Consider the following 14,146-nt stretch of genomic DNA (forward strand, 5'->3'; position numbering starts at 1 on the left):
CATTCTAAAACGCGCACTTTAACTACAAGATGCCATTTCAATTTTGACACGAAATATTTTTTATATAAATTTTCCTCTATATCGTTGATGTTAATTATTATTCTACTAATCCGAAGAGACAAGGAGAGTCAAAGATGAATTATATATTTATACAAAATCTATTTTACTATAATGAATCAAAGGCAACGAATATCTTGCTCTCACGGCTAGTACGAAATCCAAGGGCCCTTTGATTTTAATGTCACTTAATACATCATTTCAGTAGTGTCCGTCAAAGTACCTTTTGCGGTTACAGGAAAGTAACTCTTGGTCTCGTTAAACGTTATGAATCGTTAAATCGAAGTTAGTAAAGTGGTTGCAGTCGCTTTCGACCGAAGCAATCGAATCAAGAACCGACATTTGAAAAATGAAAAGCTCTATCTTGTAAGCGATGCAAGTGTGTTTAGTACATTCTTCATTGTTTCTCTCTCGTTCTCTGTCTCCCTTCGCAAAAAGCCCTCTGCATTATTCAAGCGAGTAATGAGCGAGCGGCCTTTCCTTGCTGCCCATATTTCTGCTTCTTTTTCTCGGCCTAAACAGCCGAGCGCTTCTTTTTGAATTTATTACGACGCAAAGTCCGGTCCGTTAAATTATTGAGGGCCGAGCTTCCTTTGGCGGAGGTAGAAAAAGATGCCTTCGTGCTACACCGAGAGAGAAATTCGGGCTAAACGAGCATAACAAGTTGGCTTGTTAGCTTGCCCGTCGTCTCCGCCGTCGCCGGAAATCTTTCCATGCTAATGAATCTTGATGCAGCGGCCGCGCCCCTTCGCACTCCCATTTCCCAGCTCTGTTTATCGTTCCAGCTCTTGACGCCGTTCATCTTGCCAACCTTGAGTGCCCCCCGCGCGCTTGGCGTCGCGCGAGCATCGATTTTTAACGAGCGCGTTGTGTTTGTCGAGCCAACGCTGCCCAACTCGCCGCTGCGCCCTTATCAAGTCGCGATTAGAAATGAAGGCAAACGTCGTCGCGATCTCGCGTTGCGTTCGTAAATAAACTGCGAGGTTTACGCGTCAACGCAGTAAGTCGCGCGATCGTCATTCCTCGACGAAAGTTGGCAGACCCGCGCTGCACCGAGAGATCTGCTAATGATGTTTGCAGTCGCGATTTTAACGAGCTGATCTTCTAAAATACCCTTTTGTTCGGGCTGTGATAGAGGCTGGAGTTGGTGCCAGCAATGGTGCTGTTGCTGTTGATAAGTTTGCCTTGAGATTGGTTTTGACAGGGCGTATCCTAGGTTGCGATGCACTTTGATGGATTAGCTTGCTGATTACGAGAAAAAAAATGTTTTTGCTCGACAAATTAATCTCTGAATTTGTGAAACATAATTTAAATTCTTTGATAAAATTTTGGTTTTTAAATTTGTCCAGGGACATTTAATCAGAATTTTTCCGTAATATAAGACTCCTATTGAAGATCGTTAGCGTGCTTAAATGACATCAAGCGCAATCTTTCTAAGTAAAACTTGTTTTGAAAGAAAAATATATAATGTGGATTAACATGGATTTTGAGGACAACCGACCGCAACTGTTTTTTCGAAATTGATGACAAAGACTTTATCGTAAATCCTTCATAATGTTTATTGCAATCGCATGAATAACACTATAAATTGTATTGGTCAAGCGAGTCTCTCGCTACTGCAACAAAGTTTCATTTCCTAGGACGTATTTTTATTCGCAGCGGAAAAGAGGCATGTCGCGTACAAAAACGTCGTAAAAGTCAATTTTCACTTCGCGAGCGTTAAATTCAGCCTTTACTCTTAAAAAAAACAACAACAACAACAAAAACCCAGCACAGGATCGCTGTGGTAGATTTTTGTTATTATCACGGAGGTAATGAACGAAAACGAAAAAACAACGAAAACGGGTATACGTGACTTGTGTATCGTCATCGTAAATGAGTGCCTGCGGTGTGCGCGTTGCGGTGTACGGGACGTGTCGCGATTATGTGCCCCGTGAGCGAAAAATTTTGGTTATGAGCTTTGAATTTATGTTCATTAAAATGGCATAATAAAGTTTTTCGTTAGTGCACGGATCTCCTGCGAAAGAACTTCACTGTGCGCGTATTTAATTTGAATTGCATATACACTCTTCTCCGCCTCGAATTGCATTTTTATTAATTCTTACCTGTTGGCTTAGTTTAAGAGTACACTTCTTACGCTACAAAGCGAGTAACAAGATTAACACTCGTTTTTGATTTAATATGCCTGCCTACGGAATTTCTCGCGCAAATTTTCATGTCGCACCGGCTACTCTCGAGTCGTTAAAAGAGCGATTACATTGTAAATTAATTCCGATGGACTAATTAATTTTCATTCTTTTCTTTTTCATTATTATTTTTTCAGTGTCGTAAGAAAGCACGTTCGTGCGTCACGCATTTTTTTTACTCCTCGCGTTGTGGACACAGTGATGGGGATGAGTTGTGTAATGACGCCTGGCGGACATTCGGCACGAATTGGCACGAACGCGAGCGGGGCGTTCCCTTGTCGGAAAAATGGAAGAGCGCTTCTATACGCGTCGTCCCTATAATTGCTTACCTTTTTTCGCCGGAAAGTCCCATGACCGTTGACCAACTTGTGTGGAAAATGCGGGCGCTATCGTCGTAAAGCACATCGATGCTTCAAGTGCCGGGAAATCCCAAACCATCTGCCACTGACGCAGCCTGTCGCAACGTAAAGAGGGGGGGGGGGGGGGGCAGACAGAGAGAGAAAGAGTGAATCCGCAAAATGGGACCTCTCACGCGGATCATAACGGGCATTCCGATCTTTAGACGTTTAAAAGAAAGCCACGAACATTGACGTCTCGCTGTGACGATCGCGTGGATTAGGTACAAAATTTAAGCAAGCGAACTTTTCTATGTAAATCAACTAGTTTAAATAGCAAAGTCTGAACAACTTTACGAACGAAGCGGGGGGGGGGGGGGGGATAGGAGAAGGCACATGCCGCCATCGGGCCGTAGGACCCTATCCTCTGGTATCGTGAAAGGAAGACGGAGACGGAATGACGGAGATTATGCGAGCTGAAGAAACTGAAAGATCAAAGACACTGATCTTAGCTGCAGAATAAGCAAATTTGCGTTTGACACCATCAATACTTCTCCACATTTGGATTTGTAGTTATATTTATATTCGTTTGTGTTTGTTTTTATTTTCGTTGTAACAAATAGAATTGCATGAAAAAGTCTTTGTTCATTTCTGCTACCTAGCCTCAACAGCCCGCATCATCAAAATTTCACATCCACGCAATCATCTCGCTGGCATTCGCCACTGAACCACTGCATGGCATGCAAACGTGAAGTGGTTTTGGCGAATAAATAAACAAACGAGAAGTGCTTTCATTCAGCGATATTGCTTCAGAAATATTCCAGGAGTGTGACGCGTTCGACAACGCTCGAGCGCTTCAAAGAACAAACCGTCAGTCGCAAAGAGAAAGGAAAGTCGACGATGCTGCTCGCAAAATGTTTGTAATAGAGAAAGCGCGAGGCCTATAATCTGTGCAACAATTCATAGGACCCACCTGATAAGAGCACCAAGACAATCCACATGATCCCCACCAAGCTCTTCATCATGTCATTGCGACGTCACGTCCGCCTCATTTCTCCTGCGCGTGGCCGAATCCTCGTCGTCCTCCTCCGCCGCCACCTCCAGATCTCCCCGTCTGCAACATGACAAATACGCCGAGGGCTTTAAACTTACGTCTATCGGTGCGACTTGTCTGCACACTACGCTGCGTATGATTGTCATTATCGGAAACTATGCACTAAACGCAGCACGAGTTTCGAATTTCAGATGAAGCTCGTAACTTTTCCGTGGTCGCGCTCGTAAGCGACAGATTTGTTGTTCGCTTGCTTGCTTGCTTTCCTAGCATGCAAATGCATGGCAACGAACGGTTCATTATCGCGAAGGACTATTCTTTTCAGTTGTGATGTCAAAGTACCTATTTCAGGAACGAAAGAGCGAAAAGAAGACGTTTGCCTAATCAGATGCTAATTAAATACCTCGACCTTATAGACAAAGACAGAGAGAGAAAGAGTACTGCGATGCTTCGAAATGACCGTAGCATTTTGAAATAAAGTACGGCGCGGTCGCTAAATGGCTCTTTTATCGCGAGTACCTAGCGCGCCGCTACTTCCATTTGCGGCATTAGCATTCTTGCCCCTTGCGACGTTAGACCTTTACGTGCTGTATACACACGCGCTTAAACTCGAGATTTCATTTCTTTTCATTATTTTACTGTTGTTATCGACGGAGTAGATCATGGAATTTTACGTGTGAAATAATCCTGCGTCGTCGAGGTGAGCAATAAAAATAAATGCGATTTAAGCTTGGCGTTCCGAGCAATTATCGGAGCTTTTCGCTTCGCCTCGTTGTTTTTCGCGCGATTCGCTCGATTGTACAGAGATACGCGTCGATCGGTTATTTTCTCGTTGTATTCCGCTTCCCTTGATAGTACGACCAAACGGATGTTATCATGCCGTGGAAGAAAATACAGCTGGCGAGCCTCGAGGCGACTGGAAAATCTTTAAGGAGATCGCTATTCGTGAGAGTGACGATTACTGGGTCACTCTGAGCGCAAATAACAACCGTCGCTTGGCTGACGAAAAACTTTTTATACTACTAATTTTCGCGACATTGTCTTTTGACTCGCTTATTTTACTGTTCTCGTCGAGCAAGGCATAGCTCGAATAATCTACAACGCAATCAGTTTGTTCGCATAAAAATTTGCGGAATCTAAAAATTTCATCTTGCGGGCACGCGAGCAGCCCTTTTTCTCATACGCGTCGCAAAGTCACGCGCTAAGCCAGTTTGCAGCTGCTGCTCTACCGCGGTATTCCATCAGTCGTGCGCACACGCACGGGAAAAGCGAGCGGTAAAAACTGAATGCGACGGGTCTCCTCGGCTGAAGTGAAAAACGAAGTTTAATCCGGGGTTGGCCCAAAAAATAAACGGGATTTTCGTCTTGTCTGTTAAGGGAGCGTTAATGAACGAACGCAGCGTTGAGCCGCGACGACGACGACGAATAATAGGACGTTCCTTGCGAGGAAAGCGAGGTCAATGTCGCCGACGGCGTCCAACAAAAATTTAATCTCGTCGCGAGTCGACCTATCGATCTGTCTTCCCCTTTGTAAAGTCAAATAAAGCCAATTCGAACGCATTGCCGTTGGGAGGATCTACATAAGACGGGAGTTTCATTCGCGATCGCCCGAGAAAACTGCATTGATTTATCCTGCTCTCTTGTTTCCGGCGGAGGAGTCGCATTTATCCCGGCGGAATCGATGATAGCGCCGAGTGCCGTTGCGACTTGGCGCGTCTATATTATTCGTATGGCGGTTTGTAATTCAATGGCGTGTCCGCGTGGGGCGCCCGCGGCGGTCGGTCGAACGACGCACTTCAATGCCGAATCCGCGCCGAACAGTCGAACGTCATTGAAATCGAAACAATAGCGTGAAATCTTGTTCGCGCGATATCGACGCGCCGGGTTTTCATCGTGTTAGCGTCTAAGCCCAGCGGCATCAGCGAAACAAGAATGAAGGGGCGCGATGCTGGAGCAGTTCTCTCGAGGCGCGTCTAGGCGTCGCTTGGAAAGCATCGAAATCGATGTACGCAGAGCGACGTAGCTGTGCGACGAATGATCAATCGACTTGGGCGTCGCGCCTCTCCGACTGAAAGAGAGAGAGAGAGAGGAAGGAGAGCACTCGGGGTGGCAAGCACTCATTATCGTCGGCTATTCAAGCCCCTGAGCGCCAATACTCTAAGCGGCCAGAGGCCTTGAGCACTCATAACCCGAGCGCCAATTCCGAACGGTTTGCTTTCTCTTTGCCCTCGTCGTCCCTAGCTAATTGAGAGTATGAGTTTATGTTTGCATAGCACTGCATGATTTGTATTTGAGCTCATTTTTTAACATTCAAAGCGTTATCGAAATCTGATACGTGACGCGTTCATTTTTATTAGATATTAAATTGAGCTCGCGCTATTATCATGTATATACCAATATGTAACGTGCGTTTGAATGCATATACCCTGTGAAAATAGATCTGCCACAATTATTGTTACGAACGCTATGATGGATGTTTTGTTTATGAATCATCCTGAAGATAACAATTGGCATCGTGCTTATCTAAAGAGACAAGCATGAAAGAAATTCCCGCTTTAATTAGTCAAGCACGACAAATATTTGCTCTCTCGCACATCTTTAAGCAGTCAACACTTCGACAAAATGCCTGTAGGGAAACTAATGTCATCGTGTCAGCGTGCGAAATCGCTACTGTTGTTACGATTGTATCAAAAACAACGATCAAACAATTGTTTTGCAATGATATTATAGTCATTAAATCGCCTTTTTTGTGAATTCACGAGGAAATCAAATGAAAATTCGAACGAACGTCTTCGCGTGACTGATATTTATAAGCCGCGAACACTCGTAAAAATTACAGTTGTTGAATTTTTATAGGAAAGCAGTAGAGTTATTGCAAGTAATAGTCAAGCGGGAGAACATTCCGAGACGTGTCTTTTTCAACACTATAACATGAAAAGCGAGCTGGCATCACGATTCAGACTAAATCAATTAACCGTTAATTTATTGTATTTGCCATCGATTAGAGTCCCACACACGATCACACGACCAACAAATGCATTACGGTCGACAAAACGTAAGATGTTACGTTCGGCATGTGTCGCTACAAAACTGAAAATCGTTGGCCGCACCCGACACGTCAGCTCGCGACAGTGTCGTGCAATTCAATTCGCGAGTATCCAAACGCAATAAAATACAACGGCGAGCAACCTCGTTTCCGCGCGGACGCCCAGCGCTACGCGTACGAGGCAACAGCCATCGAACCGCACGTATCCCCAGCCTCGGGAGAGAGAAAGAAAAGCAGAAGAAGACCTGCGAGGCCGCAGCGTCGGGACATTGGCTAGGGCGATTTGAGCGTTTTACAGTCGCTCGTAAACAGTCCTTCGTTGTACCGTAATAAAGCTTCGACACGCGCGGTCCGCGGAAGGGGCGGAATTAAGTCGCGGCTCTAGGCCGTCACGAAGAGGACGCGGCGCTCGCGGCCCTTTGATCGCCGAGCCTCCGCCTGCGGACAGGTCGCGTTCGTAACGACTCGCTCGCGGAACTGACTCGACGGCCAGCGCGGCTCTCAATTATAGCGGAGAGCACCTTGGAAAAGAAGAGGCGGGCGCGCGCGCAGTGCGACGCTCGCCGCGGTGACCGCATCCTTAGTTGGAATTATGCAGCGCGGCTTAGCCCGATGAAACTTGCAGGTGGCTTGGCGCGAGCGCGTTTTTATATCAGCGTAAGCTGGCAGCTCGCAGCGCGCGCGTGTCCTAACGGCGTTCGCATTGATTATTAATGTCGCGCGCTCGCCTCGCTCGTACGTGCCCCGCGCGTTAGTGGCTGCTGCCGCTGCTGCTGCTGCTGTTGCGGCTGTTCGCAGGGTGTGCTTCGTTGATGCGACTCGCTCGTGGTTGCGAGAGCCTTTTTAAATTGCAATGCAGCCAGAGAGATTGCACGGCGCAGTAATTGTCTTCGAACAGCACTTCCGCCGACTTACTTTTCTCTTTTTATTCGTGTTTCTTTCTCGTTTTGTTTTATCACGTGAGCCGCGTCTCTTCCCGGAATCGGAATAGCGAATGAGCGTTGGATCGACGGGCGGATTGCAACGAAGGCAAAAGTACTCGCACAGCCGGCGATCCTCCGTACATACGCCAGTCGGCATGCGGAATGCAGTCGACGGAAAGGCGCGGCAGCGGGCAATCTCATTTTCGGCGCTGCGGCGTCTCGCGCGTGCGGCATTCGGAAATTTAATAACCAAGCGGATTTCGCATTCGCGCGCGGACCGCGAAAAAGGAACAAGCGAAACAAGCAAATGGAGCGCAGCCGCGCGTCGCGCGCGAGATCACCGTGGACCCTTTGCGCACACATACTCTTTCGCGTTTTAATTACAAAAGTCCGCAGAGGCGAAACATTATTAAATTCGTTGGCCGGCGCCGCGAGGAGCAAAACGCAAACGCTCGCGGCTTCGCAATCGGGAGGATGGGCAAAACCGGAGATCGGCTCGTGGATTTTCGCGACAACTCGTTAGCGCCGTGGGCGCGAGGGTGCGACGCCAAGGCTCCATTACTATTTCTAAAAGTAGACGGCGGCGCGCGGGATGAAATTTTAAACGAATCGGGCGCGCGCGGAGCGGAGCTTTCTGGCCTGTAAGCCTTATAAGCGCGAATAACGATTTCACGAGAACATCGCGACGGAAAAAGAACAGTTGCCCATTGGGTCATCGATTCGTTGGAATTTCGCGTGCAATTCGAGCGGCGGTCAGATGTACGAATGTCTGATAAGCCGTGGCCTGTCTTCTGGCGCGCGCGGAACAGCTTTTCGAAGCCCTGACCTACATTTCACTTTCCATCTCGATCCGCTCTCGTGTCCGACGATTGAATTTCCATCGTTAAAGATCAATCGCTCGGCAAAAGCGAAAGGAGGAAAAAGCTTCGGATGCTACTGGAACACATGCATTTGCACTCACGCTGGGGGGAAAAAACCGGTAAGATCCACATCGAACAATTTTTTTTTTTTTTTTTCACTTTTTTCGTCGAATACTAAAAGTACGTTCGAGACGGGAAATTCGAGCTGGAATCCTCCTGCGATGAAATCTGTACTTACGATATACGAATCGGCGACGCGGATTCGAAAAGGTCTAACCCCAATAATGCATCTCGCATAATTCATGGTTATACGCGCGGGAAGAGGCTGAAGAAAAAAAAAGTGGATTTATGGTATTTGAGCCGCCGCCAAAGACGAGGCGCACACGTGCGCATTTTTTCTTCTTCCTTTTTTCCTATCTCATCCGTGGCTACTCAGCTCTGACGATGTTGTTCGTTTTCCGTGACTTCCTAAACGAACAACATCGAAACGCGTAAACGAATACAATCACTCACGGATCGTAACTAAATATTTTATTCCAATACTGTCAGGATTGAATCACTTAAAGGTAAACGTTTCTTTCGGGCGATATGAAACTCAACGTTCACCGTTGGAAACTCAAGCGGACCCTTAAATATAATCTATGAAACAAGCGCATAAAAAAAATCGTGGTAGTAGTTTTCCCAACGTGACCGTTCAACCTTATTTAATCTCGGTAAAGAAGAGAAGAGAGCTTCTGGCGAAGGTGAAATGTCGCGACCAGTACTGTGATAAAGAGTACAGAAAGCGCGAGAGCGAAAAGCACTAAGGCTGTCTTTCCTGGCGATCGCAAAGCGCGAAGAGACGAAATCGCGAACGTACGGATATGTTTATTTGCCCGACGTCACGTGATCCGATGAACGCGATGATTGTTGGTTGCTCAACGAGAGAAGTTGCTAAGCAATTAGCAATTCTCATTCCATTTTCCTTGATTCACGCAATTGGTCGAGCACCGGAGAATCCACGAGGTGTATATTTAAGAGCCGATTGCTGCACTCCACTCGCGAACTCGGCTCACTGGTTGGCTCTGCGATAGTAATTGTTCTTGTTGAGCTCGTTAGAGCGGTAGGTTTGTTAATCTAAATGATAAATCAACGAGACGCTTACTTTTCGTTGGGAATCAAGGTCCGATCATTCGGGCGACTGATTCATTGCAGGAACATTTTGCTTCTCATTTGAATTGTCGTTATTTTCACAACGAAATTTAAATAAGCAAATAAAGCTTCATTTATAAAACAATTGTGTTTCGTAATCATTTATACTGGTTCATTCAACGACGACATTACGGGACATCAGCGCGAGCTTGTTTCGCTGCATCCTTCTGGCGCAGCTGCTGCCATCGAGATAATCAGAGCGATTGTTGCCACGAGAAATAACGAATATCGCTGAAGCGATGAATCGCGCTAATTGATGCCAGCGTGGAGGACTTTCATACCAGCTAGCAGGGCAAAACTTTTATCGTCTCTGACTGATTACAGCAAAACTTTTCAAGCGTCACGCTTCACGAGTTCATTGCGTAAATGCAAGTCTGAACAATCGTTGTTTCTTTATAAAGATACACAATGATCCTCAAGATAAGTAACGCATAAAACATTTTTCCACAAAACAATGATCACGTTTATAATAATTGTAACGATAGACTTTCTACCTTAAATAAATATACTTAGGAAGCGCCTGCGTTGGAATAATCAATACGTACACCTCGGTGATAAGAGAACAAAGCCCACGTGATATTCAATAGTGTACTACATGATTCAAAATGAAATTCATCGAGAAAAGAAACATTTTACATTTGTCTCGTCCGTGATTTCGAAGATATACGAGCGACTTGTAAATTGAGATCGACCGACTAGAAGGAAAACGTATTTTCATTAATTTCATAATCACGTTTATTGCTAGCGATACATTCGTAACAGCTGCACTGAACACCGTACTATATTTTGCAAGTGCTCGTTTATGCTCTTTTCTAGCTTACATTATTTTCTGGCTTCAATAAATCCAGCACCAAGAGGCATGTCAATCGCAGATAGAGTTGATTAACGTACATATGGTGGTCAATTTTAAGGAGCTCTAATTACAATTTTACACAGCCCAGTGCAAGTGCAATAACGACTCGACAAACTGCGTATCGTGTTCATTTCGGCTTTTCATTCAAGTTGACGAGCGAAAAAGAAAGAGTTGAAAAACTTGCTTTGCTTGGGTGAGGCTTTACTCGTGTCATTGTGGATACGTGAATTTGGCATCTCATCATTTAGCATTTCATGTCACGTCTATACAACGATTACGAGACAATTACGAAAAGCTTAACTATTATCGTAAACACGGCAATGTCTCGTAAAACAATTTCAGCCACTGAGCGCGCCTTCAAGTGTCAATAATACCTTTGGCCTCTGTGCGCTTTGACTTTATGAAATTTCACGGTACGGGCCAAATTAAAACGAGACGACGACACCGAAAATACTGATGCGTCATTAAAGGGCGTATTTTTCGTTCACAAAGGCCAAAGAATAATTCGTGAAAGCCGTCAGAGATAAAAATTTCAAACTGCCAAAAATGTAAAAGTCAGGGTGGGCAAATTGACCGGCAGTTGGCGGTTTCCATCAATCGTTATCATCGTCGCAGCGCAATGTGTCTTCCTCAGCGTTGCCATGCTCATAAAACGAAATTTATAGGAGAGCAAGGCGCAACGTGATTCGGCCCGATATGGCGTCCCTGCATCGCACTTGGAAATCGGCGGAATTTGCCAGCCAAAGCGGCTTCATCCAACGAGGGGTTTCGAGGAAAAGACATGTAATTTGAAGCACGCGCCAAATGATGGACTTGGTTTGCGTTTGTCGTTTACTTCGGAAAAGACAAAAAAAAAGAGAAAGGGATCTCTCGTAAAAGTAGTAAGAACGAGGTATCAGCGCTCGTTCTGAGGAATGAGGGAAGAAATAATCCTCGCGGGAGTCGACCTCGGAAATATTCAATTATTCGATATTGCTCGGCAACTCGTTCGGTGCTATACTTTGCCTCAGCCCTTTTCAGCATAGTTGCGAGCGCACAGACTAGGAATTATCTCGGCTTTCGTGGAGTGCAAAGGGAATTCTCCTTTTTTTTCTCATCATCTCGTCCGCTATTGCAGTTATTGAAATTCACTTCGTTTGTGAGTTCCCCGATATATACGTCGAGAGGTTATTTATTCATTCAACAGGAAAGTTTTATAGGGGAAAAACTGCGCGAGCGCAGGTAACTCGATTGTTGCAGCACGATGAAAATGAAAGTAACGAGGAAAGATGCCAATTTCCACGCGAGCTTTCGGCGTGGATTAGCATCGCGCGGCTGCCTCGCCTAGCTGAAATAAAACGCCAAGCACTGACTGATGATCCGAAGGAGTTGCAAATTAGTCCGAGCCAAGCGAACGCCGAGGCAAACAATTTCCCATGCGAGAAAGCGAGCGAATTCCGTTTGAGCGAGCGAGATCCTAATTAGCTCAGCCTCAGCCTCGACAAAGTGAAGCTCGAATGTGGCTTTTACGTAATTGAGAAGCCGAAATTCCAAGTTCGCTGTCGTCGCTAGTTAAGACGCGCGTCCTTTTGAGCGCGGCAAATAGACCTTGAAGGGGGCAACGCGAGAGAAATCTCTGCAACTTTGATCACCCGATTAGGCGTGCCACCGAACGTATGCGCGACGACGACACATGCGAAGGCTGCGACCGACGGACAAGGCTCGTGAAAACACGCCCCAAGGTTCCCCAAGAACGCGAGATACGCGTGATGGCTTGATTATCATTTGCGGCCCCGACCGAACTGGCGGAAGTGACACGCCGATAAATCGTCGTTACAATTTTCCTCGCGGAAGCAATAAAGTTTCGAGTCTCTGTATCGTGGGGCCGCGTCGACGATGCCCGCGCGAAAAATTGAATCTCCGTCGAGATTGCGCTCGCGGCGACGCAGACTGACGGTATGCGACGCGGGTAAAAATGCAATATTCCACACGATAGTCTGGGCCTCGTTGTGAGAGTCAATTAACATTCAGATTAGCGGCGCGAAACTTGACGGTAATCGCGTCGGCAACTGCGGAATAGCTTTATGCACAAATTGAATATTTCGCGGCGGACAAGTGGCTCGCGCAGCTACGACATCGGCGACACCTGGAATATAATCAAAAACGTTACGGCAAGCGTGCGCCTTGAGGCCGTTCGCGCGGAGCTGCTTGAAATACGCGTTTCCGAGCCGCGCGCGCATTAACGCTCGCGAAGCCATTTTTATCTCTCGGCGTAGCGTATATATATCAAATCTATTTCCAGGCGACAGACGCGCGAGTATATATCCATTATAAAGTAAAGTAGCACTCGAAGGAAACTCGCTCGCTATAAAATGATACTCGTGCGCGGTAATTACACACTCTGTAAAGTCTCCGCCCCCCCCCCCCCCAGTCTCGCGCCCACCGCGTAGCTTCATCCATCGAGCTGGAGTTCGCTCTCGCGCGCTAATACTTTATCCTCAATTTGAATAATTCAGCTGAAAGTGAACGTCGGCACACGCGCGCGTCGAGCATTGGCGGTACATTTGCGCCAGTCGGCGCACCGACTTCCGCGTGCGTTGCGCGTCGGTGTTCGCTAATTTGTCCGGCGCGCGCGAGTGCGGCTTGTCCCCTGGCTTCTCGTCGCGCTGTTTTCCGAAGTGGGCGCTTTTCGTCACCGGCGGGCTCTCGCGTCCCTCGAAAACGGCTCCGCTGCTCGGCTCGCGAATCAAAACCAATCCGGATAATTAACTCGCAGCGCCGAGCGACATCTCGTCTACCGGTCGTTAATTGTTAAAAAGCAATCACGATCGCTCGACTGCGAACGCGCTCGCAGCTCGCGCCCGCGAATTATTATGCGAAATTCGCGCGTGCAACAATCATGACGATGCAGCTCTCGGGCCGAGGCGAAATACCCTAGAAATGCAAATGCGCGCGGCAGTTCCAAGCTCGCATATATGTCGCACGAGCACCTGATAATATTGGTATTCGCGAAGACCGCGCGCACGAACAGAAGGGACAATAAAACTGCGCACGTGTACGTATTAGTTGAGACTTGCCAAGCCGGGACACAGAACGTCACCGCACAGTGTGCGCGCGTATATCACTCGACGAGGAATTATTATCTCGTACTTGCGATACTTTGGGAATGTTCCGATACCGTTCATTGACAACGCAGTTTCACCTGGAGAAATCCGGTAACCGTGAGTTCTAGATTTGAGGTTCACACTGACAAAGAGAAAGTACGCGTATTTGAAATACTGTCCGAGCAAGGATTTCATGAAATTTATTGTTCAGTGACTGAATGATGTTTTCACAACATTGGATGTTTGACTAAGACTTTATTATTTTTCACGATAATATGCCTAAAGATCGCCACACGAAGAATGAATTTAGCTAGACGTAGCTTGTTTTTACGGATCTGTCAAAACAATATTACAATTTATCTTTGTTTCGCGAATAAAAGTGTCGAAAGAACGAGAGAGCAATGTAAGCGTGACTCTACTATTATTTGGGTTCCGTTCTCATTCCTTTTAGCCAACGATGGCTACACCAGAAGCGATTCCGCTGTCCTATCGTAACGAGACGTGCTCTTTTCGATTGTGCGAGCGAGCATATGTACAGCACGTCGACGCTCGTTGATTGCT

The 14,146-nt window shown here is 46.6% G+C and overlaps 1 protein-coding gene across 3 annotated transcripts in view; it reads right to left on the reverse strand.

Annotated features, from left to right (window-relative positions):
* The window catches only part of LOC131663072 (acetylcholine receptor subunit alpha-like), an 81,519-nt gene that overhangs the window by 19,127 nt on the left and 48,246 nt on the right, over positions 1 to 14,146 (reverse strand). For all 3 annotated transcript variants that reach the window (XM_058933162.1, XM_058933161.1, XM_058933160.1), the window contains exon 4: positions 3,552 to 3,692. In XM_058933162.1, the coding sequence (XP_058789145.1) occupies positions 3,552 to 3,603 (52 nt within the window). In that variant the 5' untranslated portion in view covers positions 3,604 to 3,692. The remainder of the gene's footprint in view (positions 1 to 3,551; positions 3,693 to 14,146) is intronic.

The sequence above is a fragment of the Phymastichus coffea genome, unplaced genomic scaffold (genome assembly GCF_024137745.1).
Source record: "Phymastichus coffea isolate CEN01 unplaced genomic scaffold, Cenicafe_Pcof_1.1 PCOF00031, whole genome shotgun sequence".
Classification (NCBI taxonomy): Eukaryota; Metazoa; Arthropoda; class Insecta; order Hymenoptera; family Eulophidae; genus Phymastichus; species Phymastichus coffea.